This window comes from Camellia sinensis, chromosome 7 (genome assembly GCF_055761805.1).
Source record: "Camellia sinensis isolate YWXY chromosome 7, ASM5576180v1, whole genome shotgun sequence".
Lineage (NCBI taxonomy): Eukaryota > Viridiplantae > Streptophyta > Magnoliopsida > Ericales > Theaceae > Camellia > Camellia sinensis.
The window spans coordinates 1,718,804-1,735,197 of NC_138967.1; the positions used below are offsets into that span (position 1 = coordinate 1,718,804).

Genomic DNA, 16,394 nt, shown 5'->3' on the forward strand with positions numbered 1-16,394 from the left:
TCTGGTATGCGAAATTGGAGGACTCCGTGAAATGGAACTGGAAAGAGCTGGCTAAGGCCTTTATTGCTCAATACTCCTACAACACACAAATCGTGGTCACAACTCGTGATCTCGAAGTCACCCGCCAAGAACCAAAGGAGGGTTTCTCGAAATTCGTGATGAGATGGAGAGTAAAGGCCTCAATGATGACTGCAAGGCCTTCTGACAAAGATCAGATCAGGATGATTGTTCGGAATTTACATGGCATGTTATTGCAGAAAATGATCGTACTACCGCTGTTTACCTTTCCAGACCTTCATGGAATGGGGGTTCAAATCGAGGATGCCATCCGACAAGGGATCTTTGCAGAAGATAATGAGCTGTTGAAGAGAAATGTTGCTCGCAGTTCCAATGCTACTACTGATGGTAGCACAGCTGCAAAATGCTCAGAAGTAAACACCATCACCACTTCCCTCAATGGCCAAAAACCAACCCCTTCAACTCGGCCCCAAGCCCGAAAATTCCATCCTCTTTACTTGAGTCTCTCTCAAGCTTTGGAAAATTTGTGAGAAGAAGGGCACCTAGAACTTCTAGAACCCCAACCCCTTCCAAACCCTCTTCCACCAAAATATGACCCAGCTAAATACTGTGCCTATCATCAATAGCACGGTCATGATATGAACCGTTGCATCCGCCTCCGTTATAAGATTCAGGATCTTATTGACGAAGAGACCCTAGCTCCACCAAAAGGACCTCAGGTTAGTACTGACCCATCACCTCTACATCTCAACCTCATCCATATACTGCCGTCCACCTACGACCCCAGCGTATACATCACCCTGGCCCATCTACCCAAGCCTGAGGTGTTTATCTCGGAAAGCATGGACTTATGCATGATGGGTGCATCTAAACCCCAATCATCCCAAACCCATGAACCCACTACTTCTGAGCTGAAGAGAATGATCGAAGATCTTCAGAGAACTGTGACAGATCTGGCCTCCGGGACATTGGCTCCGTCATCGACCACATCACATACCAGGGAGTTCATGTCAAAAAGCTCCCCAGTCTTGGGACGGGCTGCATTTGAGGAATGCCAATCCTTTGGCAAAGTGGAGGCGAGTGGAAAGAACAAGATAGGGGCGGACATGGATTCCCGTGAACATCTTCTGTTGGCTGTTGAGGCTTTGAAAGCCGAGGGACTGAACAAAGGGCAAGTGCTCGCAGTTATTGCAAAAACTGTGGATGACATTTTTGCCACTCAAGTTGGGGATAGTTTGAATCAAGGGGCAAGTCGGGAGAAGGGCCATTGTACTAAGAATGTTCCTTTCAGCTCTAATCCCGTGCTCGGAAGAAATCAGCAAACCCAGTCAGCGCCTGCCAATCCCTTTACTGGTGCGCCTAGCAAAAATCCACAAACCTCGAAGTATCTACCTCGAGGACAGAGGGTCTTCCATGCCCTCTATATGCCTTTGTCCAAAGCTCTCCAAATCCTTGTTGAACAAGGCCATCTCAAACCCTTTGAGCCTCGGCCTCTCCCGAACCCTCTTCCGGCTACACATGGTACTACCCAGTACTGCGCATACCATCAGCATACTGGCCATACTATCGACAACTGCTTTTGCCTTCGCCACGAAGTGCTAGATTGGTTCTACATTGTCTTCTGCGCGAGCGATTAGTCGCTTTCTTAAAAGATTTCAAAAAATGTTTTGCGCAGTCCTACGAAGACCTGTGTGGAATCGCTCTTGAGATTGTGCTACTTAGGATCGCTCTCAACCTCGAGATTCGACCCCCCTTTGCTTTCAAACCTTGAACCTTAACTCAGAATGTTCAACGGTCAACCGCAATGTGAGGCCTGTGTGGCCAGATTCGAAGCAGCCCTCGACCTAGGGACAGAAAAATGTCAAATATGCTCGAAGAGCCGAAGATGGATCATCTTGCAAATCAATGAAGATCGGCAAGAATGCCAAATCTCAGAAGGGAGGAAAGAAGAAAATACTGTTGAAGGACAACTAAGTTCCTATCCACAACACTAGGGGCAAATTCAGCCCCCATGGAATGGACTCCTGCATCGTCAGCGAACAGCAGTTACTCTCCTGGATTCAGACGGATTCGAGATCTCAGAACCATTTGACATGGACCAAGCTACACTTTTACCCTTGAGGGGCCCGTTGGGCCGAAAACCCAAAAGGGCGACCCAGGCAAAAGTTAGAGCGAAAAAAAAAAAAAAAGAAAAGAACAAAAGAGAAAAATGCAAAAAAAAAAAAATGATGATGAAGAAAATGCAAAAAATGAAAGAAAAAAAAAAGAAAAGAAGAAAAAGATGAAAAAAGAAGAAGAAAAGAAATGAAAAAGAATTGAAGAACATAACTCGCAAGGTTGAAAACCCGCAAATGGCGGTATTAGCAAAAGTTAGAGCGCAAAAGATGAGGGTTAATACACGAGTGTACCTTACCCCGAACTACGTAAGGCTTGATTCTCATCTTTGGGATACGTAGGCAACTTCATTCTGAAGACCAACCGTAAAACACTTCAAATTCGACTGTGTCCATGTGATGGTTCTGGTCATCTTTATCTTCTCTGTATCCGAGAATTTGGTTGTAATTGTTATTGTAAGGACTGGTTGCCACATGCTGCAGCGTTATTCAGACTAGGGGCAACTTTCCGTTGCCGTCCAGTGCGCTGCAGTGCCGTTCAAACAAGGGGCAACTTTCCGTTGCCATTCAATGCGCTGTAATGCCGTTCAAACAAGGGGCAACTTTCTGTTGCCATGCAACTCCCCTCAAGCAAGGGGCAATTTTCCTTCAAATCTGAGGTTGTGCATCTCGAGAGTGGGTTCTATGCTTGTTAAGCAGTGGCCGTTTGCAAAACAATTTTTGAGAATTTTTACTAAGGTTGACTGATTTTCTCTCGAAAACTATTCCATCTTTCCAAAACTGGACCTTTTTCTTAGACTTGAAAAAGAAAAAATTTCAATGCTCATAAACCTGACTTGCATGATTTTAAATCAGAAAATTGAATAAGCATGCTAATCTAACTCTCATTTTGGTCAAAATTGTTTTAACAGAAAGCCAAAAACAAAACTGGTCAAAATGATGAACTAGGGGCACAGTTGAGTCAGGTGTTCTGTCTTTTCCCCATTGTCAACACACTTGCTAGAAAGGGCACTCTATCTGCCAGAAAGGGCATTCTACCTGCCAGAAAGGGGCACCACTGAAGCTGACCACAAAAGGGCAGAAAGCTATCACATCCTCCAAGCAATGAGGTATCAGGCCATGTACAAAGCATGAATTGGAATGGATCAAGATATTACACTCCCTCATCTGGACAGATCTAATCACATCCAAACTCCCCAGCAGAGCATCGTCAACCGATGTCAGCTGCAAATTTGCTACACACCCAGTTGTAACGCAATTCCTCTATGGGAGGAATTCACTAGCTATGCGCAGAAGAAAGAGAATCTAGCAGAATGCTAGGGGCAAGAGCCCGCAACTTCTTGTTTATCCATCAACCACCCAGGGGAGTGATAAAAAATGAGAGATTAAAAAATAGAGAGACGTGCGCTGAGAGAAAAAGTGAGGAAAAGGGTTTTGTGAGAAAAGACGAGCCTGAGAGCCGAATGATGTGTGAATCACAAATAAGAAAGGGTGGGAAACAATACTTGGAGAAACTGGCTCCTCATGCACCAAAAGGTATCTTGCCTTTGTAACACAGCTGAGTGTTGTGTCTGTGTGTTTTGTTTGTCTCGATTCTTGTTTTGAGTCGTTTGAGTGTCATAAATGTGTTTAGGTTGTTTTACCTTGTTTTTCCTTTGTTGAGTTGTGTTTAGGTTGTTCTACCTTTGTTTTCCGTTGTTGAGTCGTTTTGGCTGTGGTCAGTTGTAGGCTCAATACCCGGTTAAGAATTCATTTCTCAATTTCAAAATGAATCGTTTTGTGCTTAGGAGTGCCGTGTCGTTCTCCACATTTGTGCAAAACAAGATTTTGTTCTTTCAAAAAAAAAAAACCGCAGGGTTCTACCCAGGTCATGTAAGAACAGTAAAACTAGGACCTATCTGAAGCTATATAGGTTCCAAACTGCAAAGCAAAAAAAAAGATGGAAAATTTGGAGCATCCGAGTTTGTTTCAACTTCTATAGGTTCTGTTTTTGCATCCCGTCTTTTCAAATCGGACTGTCTGTTTAGACTGAGCTGTGTGAAGAGTAAACCGAATACTGTGTTATGAGCTGCGTGTTCAGAATGAGCAGTGTGCTGATACAAGCTGTGTGTTCAAAGTGAACAGAATACTGTGTTGACTGTTTCACTATTTCAAGCCAGAATGGCGATCAGAAGTACTCTCCTTGAATACCATTCCCTGTCAGAGTAAAGCGGTTTACCGCCACTCACTCCATGAGGTGCTTTCTAAAGTGCCACTTTGTTTGTTTATTGCATTTCCTAAATGTCATGCTCTACATCGCTTGTAACATGTACTATATCATCGCACTTGTTGCGTTCATTTGCATCTTGTATTATCTCTTATTGTTTATCCTTGTACGTCGGGCAGTGTTTAGGATCGTGGTCCCCCGGGACTTAACTTAGGATGCGTGGAATGCGCTCCTGAGTTACCTGACCTCTTCTCATGATTTCAGCGTGGTTAGAGTGTTCCTTTCCTCACACGATTTCAGTGTGTTTGGAATTTATCCCAGGTTGCGTTGTAGATGCGCTGGGCGGGTTGTTGGACCTCCTCTCACGATTTCAGCGTGGTTAGAGTGTTCCCATTCCTTATGCGGTTTCAGCGTGTTTGGAATTTATCTCAGGTTGCGTTGTAGATGCGCTGGGCGGATTGTTGAACCTCCTCTCACGATTTCAGCGTGGTTTGAGTGTCCCGTTCCTCACATGATTTCAGCGTGTTTGGATCTTATCTCAGGTTGCGTTGTGCGCGCACTTGAGTGGTTGTTTTCAGACCTCTTCTCACGATTTCAGCGTGGTTAGAGTGTTTTTTCCTCACACGATTTCAGCGTGTTTGGAATTTATCCCAGGTTGCGTTGTAGACGCGCTGGGCGGGTTGTTGGACCTCCTCTCACGATTTCAACGTGGTTTGAATGTCCTGTTCCTTACGCGATTTCAGCGTGTTTGGAATTTATCCCAGGTTGCGTTGTAGACGCCCTGGGCGGGTTATTTTTGGACCTCCTCTCACGATTTCAGCGTGATTGGAGCCTTCCCTTCCTCACACGATTTCAGCGTGTTTGGAATTTATCTTAGATTGCGTGGAACGCGATCCTGATTGATTTTCTTTGTTCTTCATCCACTCACGAGTCCAGCGTGGCTGGAGTGTGTTCACCCTTTGCCTCTATTGTACTCTTTGTTACATCGCATCTATTATCTATTGCATCACATCTATTACATCCATTGCATCATATCTGTTTTATCGCCTGGTTTAGGAGACCTTAAATCCCGCATCTTCATTCGCACTGTCTTGTGCACTCTCTGGTCCAGGAGACCTTAAATCCTCTAAAAATGCAATTCCTTTGGTGTTTGTCGTGCCCAAACGACTTCCGGTGGTCTAATATAGCCACCTGCCTGTGTTTGCAGTGAGTTCCTAGGAGACCAACTGAGACGGTGGAAACTAGAGTTCGAATGGCTTATGCCTAGAATGCAAAGGTTCGGGATTTCCGAGACTAAAGTCTAGTTTAAATACCCAGGGGTATATCTTAGGCTTGAAATCTATATGGCAGCCCCATAGATTGAGATAGCATATGTATGCGCCTCAATTCTGGATACCGAATCAACCTAGTCTGTCACCCTGTTGGAGAATAGGGAAAGCTGCAACCATAGTCAGGAAGAAAAGTAGTACCTGTGGTTCAACTGAGAAGAAGAGGAAGATTCCCACATCAGCATGAGGTAGGACATTGCCGAGGTAAGTCATTGGTAATTGCCCCTGTAAGGTACCTCCCTTTTCCTAGCTATCACATTGCATTTTAGTCATTACAGTGCATTGCATAAATCCTGAATTTTCAAACCAGCTTCGCGTAGCGTATAAGTCCAATTTTCAAAACCGGCTTCGCGTAGCGTATAAGTCCAATTTTCAAACCGGCTTTGTGTAGCGTATAAGTCCAATTATTAAAATCTTTCTGCATATCATTTTGCATCCTGCCCTTAAACTACGCTGGTTTGATTCCTTGCAAAGGGATACGTAGGCAGCCTGCGGGCACAACCATTTATTTATCTATATTTTGTTTGTTTGTCCAAGTCTTCGGCCTTGTCAAAAATGGGTCGTCTCTGGGCTTTGACACTCACTCCCGTCACTTTTTGACTTCCGTGTTCTGTCAAAGAGATAAAAGGGTAAGGGGAAGTAGATGACCTCAAACAGCAAAGTGTCCTTAAACAAAGTTGAAGAGGACCTCAAAATATGACACTTTCTAGTTTATGACAAGGCCCAGAAATACTTGCAAGTGAAGCTAAGTAATGAAGCAAAAAAATGTAAGTTTAAGGGAAATAGGCACTTACCCTTGAAGAGCCAACCTCCAGCAGCTTTTGGACCAAGTTGGTGAGCTTTCAACCTCTGCAAATGACTTCCAAGGTGCTGGAATGGATGATGGAGGTGTGATGCTAAGGGTTGTAGTGCAGATGGACCAAGAAAATTAGGGTTTTGGAGCTTGGAATAGTGACAATGGAGGAGGGAGGTTATATGCCTTAAGAAATTTTGTTTCACCCTTAGATATGAAGAGGAGGGCCTCTCTTATAGAGAAGAGAGGCCAAAGCTTCTCTTGGAAGCTTCAAAGATCCTCCATACACGTGTATGGAGGATGCACCAAATGCCCCCCAGCTGGCACAGCTGCAAAGTATTCAGAGAGGGCAAAAAGCAAGAAGCAGGCCGACTAATTCAAGTGGCCGGCCGGCAACTCCCCCTGGTCGGCCGACCAGGGGTCAAAAGGTTCAAGCCCCAAAGCTAGTCGTCCATGAAGCCCTTGAAGTTAGCTTTCCAATGCCGTAAACCTTGCATTAAAATTCCTGCTGTGCAAAAAGTTATGCCAGTTTTGGTGAAGCCGCGCAGATTCGGTCCAAACGGACTTCAACCAACCATATCTCCCCCATCCGGACTTGTCCTTAGGAGATTCTTGAGTGAAAAATGAAGCCCCGGAAGTAAGCTTTCCAACGGTGGTGGCCTCATATCTTAATTCATCCTGTGCAAAGAGTTATGCCCGTTTCGGTGAAGCCGCGCAGATATTTTCTCTCCTTCCCGGATTCATGCTGAACCACTTTTGACCAAAAAAGCTGGTTAGCCATCTGATTTTCTAGTTTCCATGTGGCCACATTGAAGCCCCAGAAGTTATCTTTCCAATGGCGCCAACCTCGCATTAAAATTCCTCATGTGCAAAGAGTTATGCCCGTTTCGATGAAGCCGTGCAGATTCGGTCCTACCCGAATTCATGTCGAACTTCTCCCAAACTAGTTTTGCTTTCTCTTCTCCTCTTTTCTTTAACTCCAAACCCCTAGACAAGGTGTTTTGAAATATTTTTCAAAGATTTCATCTCTCTTTCGTTCATTTTCACTTTGTCCTTGCTCGGTTTACCGAAAAGCGTAACATTTGACAAAATGCGAGCCTCGGAATATCGTAAAAACTTTATTTCAAAAGCATTTTGAAAGAGAGGGTTTTAAGGTCTAAAATATTTTGATCAAGATTGTTTTGGTCCAAATAGGAGTATGAAGTTGAGATTTGACTCTCTTTTTGCCGAAAAAATCGACCCTTTGCACTGCATAACTTCCAAAACCATCAGTCGCGTCCAAGTCTTAAAGGCGGTAAAAAATGGGGTGTCTACAGGCGGCCAAGCGTTCGGTATTCTTTTTTCGTGCCATCTGCATCAGGCTTTCCCCAGCCATATCCTTAGAGAAATCGCCGGGAAGGTCTCCCAAGTTTGTAAAGATATCTTCGTAGGCGTCCCCTCGGCCTGATGTAGACGGAGGGTCAGAAGAGTTCAACCCGGCTTCCTCGAATGCCGAATTTATGGCTTCGTCAACTTCCGCAACCAACTCCTCTGGGTCCTCAGCGATTTGTTCAACCACTTATTCGTTCTGAGAGTTAGATGATTCGAGGCCGATCTGTCTCAAGTTTTTGAAGCTGGGGAAGATCAAGGCCGTCAGATGGTCATCGCCTCGCGCGATGGGAATGTTGTCTGCCGCCGAGAACGTCGTATAGGTGGGGTCGTACTGCAACAGAATATGGGCTGCCCTTCTTTGCTTTTTAAGGTCTGGACGGCCGAAGAACTGTAACGCGGTCTTGATTTCTGCGAGCACAACTTCGTCATCTGAGACCAACACTCTCTTCAAATCACTGCCTGCATAAATAAAACAGTTAGGTGAGATACAGTGCCGAATAAATGCATACGTAAATGACAAAAACAAAGTGACCTGGTCGGCCACCTGGTTCGTCTTTTTGCCTTGGCACAAGATCTAGGCGATCTGCCTCTTCGCCGAATTCTCAATTGCCTCGGACTACGACCATCACGTCGTCGACACGCTTGCCAGAGCTAACAAGCATGGTCACTAAGTGGTGGTCAGTATCCTTGGCTCTAAGGAAGTAGCGTCCTAGCCGATCAGTAGATTTGGCAAGGACGTAACAGTGCCGAATGGCGGGGATACCTAAATTAATTCTAAAAAGCCGATTTATTTTTACGATTCCCATTATGATGCAGAAGAAGTTCACATTGGGCTGGGAAGGGATGAGACCCTAGTACCGAAGGACGGCCCTCAAAAGTGGGTGAAGAAAAAAACGGACGCTGCCCTCTGCAATTGATAGGAGAGGAAAGACGATCAAGTTCTCATCTTCTCTTACCATATCAGTTGTACTGTCTGCCAGAAGTGACAGATAGACGTCGTCGGGGATGGAGAAATGACGTCTAAAGTCGGAAATTCGATCCGCAGAAAGGAGGTCCTTCAGGTGTTTTGCCACTTTTTGGTCGACCCAAGGATTATAAAAAAAAAAAAAAAAAAAACTAACTAAAAGCGGATGAAGAAAGGGATCAAAAAGAATGCAGGAGAAAGAAGCCTTACAAGAGGAAAAGGAAAAGGTGAAGAACAAAGGGTTGCAAAAGCCGCGGAGGAGTCCCACTAGAAGGTGAGCCAGATATCTTTGAGTATGCAAAACATACATTCGAATCGCATTAAATGGAGGCAGTGTACGAAAGGGTGGGAGAGCGTTGCAATGACCAAGGAGCATGAACGCGTTCTGACACGCATCGGGAAGAGGAATAACCGTCGGATTTCTAACCTCCAGACCAGGAGCCAAACACGCCGACTAAACTGTTGCTAGTAGGGTGTTTGAGGGGCAATTGTGGGAGCCGAATAAATTCTGGATCAACGAGAGTAAGACAGGTCGGCCCCGAACGAGAGTAAGACACTTCTATTCGGCATTTACCGTATCCAGTTGAGGGGTCGAGTATAGGAGCCGGCGTTCCTACTAATAAGTGCCGTGTAGGAATGCATTATAGGGGCTAGGAGTGGGCCAGGCTCCTAGACCAAAGGAGAATACTATAAATAGGAGACTTGCAATCTTGGAAAGATATGTGTGATAATTGTGGTATTTAACTTAGAATATAAGTAATCTAGAGCTGGGGATTGACTTGTCTGTCGGAGTGCTAATTCCGGCACGCCCGACCGGAGTGTTTATTTCCTTTCAGGTGACTATCGGAGGATCACGAGCGCTCCTCAGGATCAAAAGAGTATTTCCAAAAACCACTTCTCCACAACAGTGTAAATAGATGATCATAAGATTCTCACAATGTTTATAGTCATATTTTCATATATTCAAAATGGCCTTAGGCCCAATCATATAACAAATAGCCTCAGGCCTAATCGTATATCCAAACGGCCTCAGGTCTAATCATAAAACAAGTAGCCTCGGACCCAATCATATAACAAGCGGCATTGAATCCAAAAATATAACAAGCGGCTTCGGACCCAAACATATAACAAGCTGCATCGGGCCCAATCATATAACAAGCGGCTTCGGGTCCAATCATATAACAAGCAGCCTCGAGCTCAATCATATAACAAGCGGCCTTAGGCCCGTATTGCACATGGCATATAATATTAATGAAGCTCCTTTCAATCAAATGATACATTTAAGTCTGATTCCAAATCACATTAAAGCTTGTTTCAAATCACATAGTATCAAATATTGCTTATCAAACCTTTCATAACTCTAAGTCGTAGCGGAGTAACCGAGGCCTTAATTAACTTGCTGAATTACCAACAGAACAATCATCAAAGGTTGACATCATATAAAACGTTTATCGCGAATCACTAGCATATGCAAAACGTCTAAGACGGATCATAGACGAATAACAGTTACTGAGGGTCAAAGTACATTTTCCCAATTTATCATAATCATTCCTCAAAAGGAAACTCATTCATTCTTATCAAAATATTCTTTCAGAAACTTGCCATAGCATAATTGCTCCGAAGATTTCAAGCATATATTATCATTTCGAAAACACTCGTCAAGGCACATAATTTATACAAAGCATAAGTTTTTCAATTCCAAAGTATTTCATATGAAAATACCATTACAAAGAAATTACTCACAGTGCTTGATCGGATAATACTCCTTAACAACTTAGCCTGCACAAACATAACCAAGCATAACATTTCAAAACACATTGCCTTCAATTCATTCAATCGATTTATTCATTACATATTTGTTCAATCATTCCCCATTCTTTAATCCCTCTCAAGTATTTAATGCTAACCTTTTCTATATGTGATTCAAGTACAAAGCTTGTGTCAAAGATGTACTTTAAACGACCCTAAATGTTCATGACTTAAATTAATATTTCCTACAATAATTTCATATATTTTCCATTGAAAATATCATAGTTACATATTTAAGGTTTAAGGAAATAGCAAAAAGCGAAAGGGGACTGGGTTAGGGTAGGAAATGGCATGAAACGGTTAAAAGAAAATATATAGCCTTTAGTAATTTGAGCATGTCTATTTGTGTACTTAAAATTTGGATGTGAGACTATTACCATTAGAAATTAGACTTCCAGGGCTTGAATTTAGGCTAAAAAATCACTTAAAATGGAGTCTGGATGAGGATATATTTTTTTGAAACTACCAGGTATAAGCTGAAACAGGGTTGGCTATACGTACGCCTACTTTGACTGCTCGTGTGATGACTGGGCCGCTCGAGTGGTCAACTGAATGCAATTCCTTGTTTTTGTTCATGTTCCGCTCATGCGAAGCCCATGGCCGCTCCTACGGTCTGGGCAAAATCAGACAGTCCGAAAATGGTTCAAAAATTTCAACTTTCCAAATCCATTTCGAAGTCAAATGCAAAGCAAAACTAGCTCAAAACATAGTGAACTAGCATGATTCAAGGGTAATTACATCTCGAACACATCAATCTTGCTTCAATAACAAAATCAAGGTCTTATCTTTTTCATACAATCATGAATGTCTTACCCAAGCTCAAAATACATACAAACATGGTGAATCTTCCAACAAATCTTGGTTGTATAAACCATCTATAGTTTGTTTCATGGATCAATCACAAGAATGAACTCAAATCAAACAAAAATGAAAAGATTTCATGATTTTATTCAAACCGTTACACAACTCAAAACCCTAGTTCAAAACTTCTAATTTCTTCTTGATTCCATGACAAGGATGAATTAGAGACAAAGATTATAAGTAAATTTTCATACCTTAGCTTTAATCTAGGGTTTGTCCTTTGAAACTCTAGCAAAATCCTAACTTCCTCTCTTCATCTCTCTCTAACCCACACTCTAGCAAGTCCCAACAAGAATGAAGAACACAAGAGAACTAGAGATAAATAATTTAAGCTAATTAAACATTACGAATTGTAATTTTTTAACATTTCACTGTAAGCTCTATAAATCATGCTAATCACAGATATGAGCTCGGCTTTGATTTATCACACTTTTAAGGCTTTCAATTTTCAGTTCAAAATTCCAATTACAACAGATATTATTCCAAATTCACATAATTTATAGACTTAAACTTGCAAATTCATATCAAATACATAATTACATGCATAATTAAGCATAATACGGGTTAAATTATCACACGTATTCTATAATTTTGTTGTGTATAGAGAGACAAATAAAACAACATATTTTTTTATCAAAGGGAGCAGTTTTCTTCAATTTTGAATGTATCCCTCTCCCACCTCCCCTCCCCCCGTGCAATGTTGTAAACTTTGTGTGCTTTAGTTTTAATTATTAAAGAAAAAGCATGTTTCAAATAAAATTAAAACAATGAGTTTATGTTATAGTTTTGAGATCTTTGACCATAGCTCCAGGCATCTAAATTTTATTGCCAAAAAAAAAAAAAAAAACCCTAATAAATTTTCACACTTTAAATATCTCAGTAATATAGAACTAATTTATTCGATCAAACTACCCCTACAACATTCTTAGATTGTTAAGTAGCTTAATTTATAGAAGTTTTCACAACTAAAAAATTCATTGTATGCCATGAGCAAGAAGATCAACCATTCAATACCTACTTAGAACACTATTTATCAATATATATATATTACCAACCTAGAACACTACCTTCTCAGTCAATACAAAATGATTTTTTTTGGCTGTTAATTCCAAATTACTTATAAAGAAGCATGTGGTGCCAATCAATTCCCACCTGCCTCGCAATTTCGAGAATCATAGAAGAGCCTCAAACAACGGTTCATATTTTCATATGCAGATGGTTATGATCTGAAGATTTTGGTAATCATCAAACATTCCCAATACTTCTTATTCATCAGAAACAACATGCCTAAAAACCTCACGGTACATAATAAGTTTGCCATACCATAGTCATAAAAACATATTCATATAGACACCATCACCCTCTTGCTTCAGAGCTGGACTGGTTCGGGTTTGTAGTCAACAACAAGGAATTTCTCCAAAACGGGGAGAAATATATTTGCAAATTCAACATGGGCTGGATGAGCAACGTACTCCGCAATGCCTTCCACGCTCTCAAAAGTTGACTCGAAAACATGAGTGAAACCTTGATGCAGGTTCTCAATGCTGACGTCCTTTCCCCTGTTAAGAGAGTATGACAAAGAAATGAAGGAGAATTGGCAAATGCCCAGAAATAATGCCCAGGAACATCAATGGTTCAATAATTTCTAAAATGTTAGCTTAAATTTGCACTTTCTTCATCATATACACATGGCATAGAGAACTTTCTCTAACCCAAATATTAAAAAAGAAAAAGAATAGAGTTTCGACTATAGCACACAAAGACAGATGGCCTAATAGTCATTTTTTGAAGATATGTTGGTGGAGAGATACTAGAATTGTGATTTGCTTCTGAATTTTGGGCAGAAGTTGGGAAAACATCTATTGATTTTAAAGATATTATTTGAACAAAGAAAGCATTTAGTGCAACATCCTTGAGTAAACGGACCAAAATTTTGTGATAGCACTATTTCAGAAAAGATGTGGCGACTCAATAGAAATTTCAAGCACCTCATGTGAATATCCCCAATTTCAAGTACCTGAATATAGATGGCCAACGCAGCAAAAGAGTGAATTTTGGCTTATCAGTAGAACCAAAATCCAGTTCTTTGGTGCCCATTAGAGAATCATAAAAAGCATCAAAGCAATGAAATCGGCAACAAAAGGTTTCTCATACAGAGAAATCCAATTCTAAAATAAACTAGATAATAAGAACTAAACAATTCTAAGTAGCAAGTCATGAAAATTTTAAAATTCTAATACATAAACATTGTTTCAAATGGAAAGACTACGCATCCCCATAATACTCATACAATTGTTCTTGGCTGTCCTCTTCATGTGTAGCAAATCAAGACATCGAACTGATCACACAATAGAAAGATATAAAACTTCATAAAGATAGGTTATGATTCGAAATTCATTCAAATCTATCTACAGCAACAAAATTGAGAGATACCCATATGTTTAGATCCACAAAATGTGCAAAACCCAGAAATTAATTGTAGAGAACACAAAGAACAAAGAAAAAAATTGAGGATACAAACACACATGTACAAGGGTGAGTGGTGTGGTACCAGTGGAAAGACTTCATGGGCTCGATGTGATGGACAAGGTTGGCGTAGCCCTTGATGAGTTGATCAATCTGGTCAGGTGGGATGTCATCTTTGAACTTGGCTAGCAAGATGTGCTTCACCACTCCCTTGGGCTTGGCCGCCTCCATCTCTCTCTCTCTCTCTGTCCCTCCCTCCTCACCTCACCGCTTCTAATGATATGATATGATGATGGTGACTTTCGACTTGCTAGTTGTTAGGTAGGCCCGTTTGTTTTCATACGTAGGTATTAATAGTGGAAGAATTAAATAAAATTATATTTATTTTTTATAATAATTATTAGTGTAAAAATTATTACATTATTTTTATATAAAATAAATATAAAAATATTAAATATTAATATTTAAAAAAAATGACCTAACATGTCAAAAATTAAGAAAAAAATAAAACAAACAAAATAATGATTTTTACTTAACAAAAAATATTAAAAAATTAAACATTAATATTAAAAAAAAACCTAACATGTAAAAAATAAAAAAACAATTAAAAAAATAAAAAATTTCTAATCCGGCAAACTATTTTTTTAATATCACCTTCACCTCCACCTCCACCTCCACCTCCACCTCCTCCATTTCAATTCTCGTTCGAAGGTCCAACCTAATCCTTTCCTTCATCTCAATCTCTTCTTCAAATCCACAAACAAACACAATATTAAATAAATAAAACATACTTGGTGGCCTGAATTTGTATGATCTGAATGGTTCGAATGTGTCAAAATGACGTCGTTTTGTACTTAAAACGACATCATTTTTTATATTTCGAACCATTCAAATTATAAATTTTTAAATCACCTAACATTGTTATAAATAGGCCAAGTTTGGGAAGACTAAATAAGTGCACTTTTTGACTTTTTATGAAATATGGGTTGGGTTTGGGTTGGGTTTGAAATGATGTGTTAGAGAAGTGATGTGACTTAAATAAGATGATGTGATTTAAATAGGATAGTGACTTTTTGACTTTTTGAATTTTTTAAGAGTTGCCAAACTTGACCTAAATCTCGCTTCTATTCTAATCTCATTTCTTCCTCTATACCCAAAACAAACGGGCCTTATGTTGTGCGTGATGGAGCCGTTGTGATTCACACAGACAAAGTGAGAAGAGTATCAAATAACTTCAGATTTGAGTCTGATTTTGTGAGAAAAAATCTGGACTGGTTAATGCAATCCCCTGCTGTTTCTACCTAAGATCTCACCAAGCAAAATATGGCACGTGTACCAAGGAGGCAATGGAGTCAAACACATATTTTAATGGTGGTGAGGAATGCGATTTTATTAAAAATTGAGTAAATTATAAACGCATTCCGAAATTTGTATAAATTACGAATTGTTTTTTGTAATTTTAAAAAATTATATTTTGTATTTTGAAATTTTTAATTTCACAATAAATAATTATTTTTATTAATAAATTATCAAGTCAATTAATAAATTTTAATGATATTCAAAATTTATTTCAATTAATAATTCATGTAATTTTATTATTATATACGAAAATAGTTATGAATTTTATTTTTTTTAGTTTATTCTGTTAAATAAAAAATTCTCACATGAAAATATTTCTAATTTTTCAAACTGTAAGGGACAAATTGTATTTTAAACAAATCTTAGAGATAAAGGTGTAAATTCGGCCTAGTCGGGCCAGGCCACGTGGAAAAAATCTCGACTTAGGCCCAAGCCTACTCAAAATCGTGTTGCAGGCCTAGGCCGGGCTTAACTATTTTTTTTTTTTTTTAAAAAAAATTTCTACCAAAATAGCTTGAAAATAATATTAGATCTCAAACGGTCCTTGGAGCGAATCGGTGGGCCAGGCCAATGGGTCGGCTGAGCCCAAAAACATGCGGCCCAGGCCTTGACCCATGTTCACGGATTGGGTTGGGCTCAAACTCGGGCTGCAAACGAACTTTGGATGGACTGTGGCCCGGTGGGCCAATTATACTCCTCTACTCAGGGGGTGTATTTGTAATTTGCTTTTAAAAATTTTACTTCACACTCACATATATAGAACCCACATTCATATGAGTGTATTTGGTAAAAAATTTAATCAAATATTTAGGATCTTTAATTTTATTTATCCAAATTCGTATAACACTGTATGATATTACTTTATACTCTTTATTTTTTACTAACTAAAATATAAAAAAAGATAATTATTTATTTTACTTAATTTATTTTTTATTTATGTACTCCCACTACAAGAATTAACACTTTTGACAACAAAAAAATTGGTCGCTAAAAGTCAATTTTTGGTCGGCAAAAGTTAACCGCGACCAATTTTTTTGGTCGCTACTTTGGTCGCCAATTGAGGGTCGACAAAAGTAATTCGCGATCAAAATTTTGGTTGGTCGGG

At 40.1% G+C, this 16,394-nt stretch overlaps 1 protein-coding gene and 1 long non-coding RNA gene across 2 annotated transcripts; both read right to left on the bottom strand.

The window, feature by feature from the left end:
- Positions 1 to 10,406: 10,406 nt before the first annotated feature.
- LOC145794936 (uncharacterized) lies at positions 10,407 to 11,219 on the bottom strand. Its single transcript, XR_014334900.1, has 2 exons — positions 11,105 to 11,219; positions 10,407 to 10,573 (listed from the first exon to the last, which is right to left on the bottom strand). It is a non-coding gene; the product is annotated as an uncharacterized LOC145794936 (long non-coding RNA).
- A 1,478-nt stretch (positions 11,220 to 12,697) lies between these two features.
- On the bottom strand, positions 12,698 to 14,204 carry LOC114313585 (stress-response A/B barrel domain-containing protein HS1). The gene is made up of 2 exons (XM_028259966.2): positions 14,016 to 14,204; positions 12,698 to 13,023 (listed from the first exon to the last, which is right to left on the bottom strand). The coding sequence occupies exons 1-2, from the start codon at positions 14,159 to 14,161 to the stop codon at positions 12,834 to 12,836; spliced, it is 336 nt and encodes a 111-aa protein (XP_028115767.1). The 5' UTR covers positions 14,162 to 14,204; the 3' UTR covers positions 12,698 to 12,833.
- Positions 14,205 to 16,394: the final 2,190 nt, after the last annotated feature.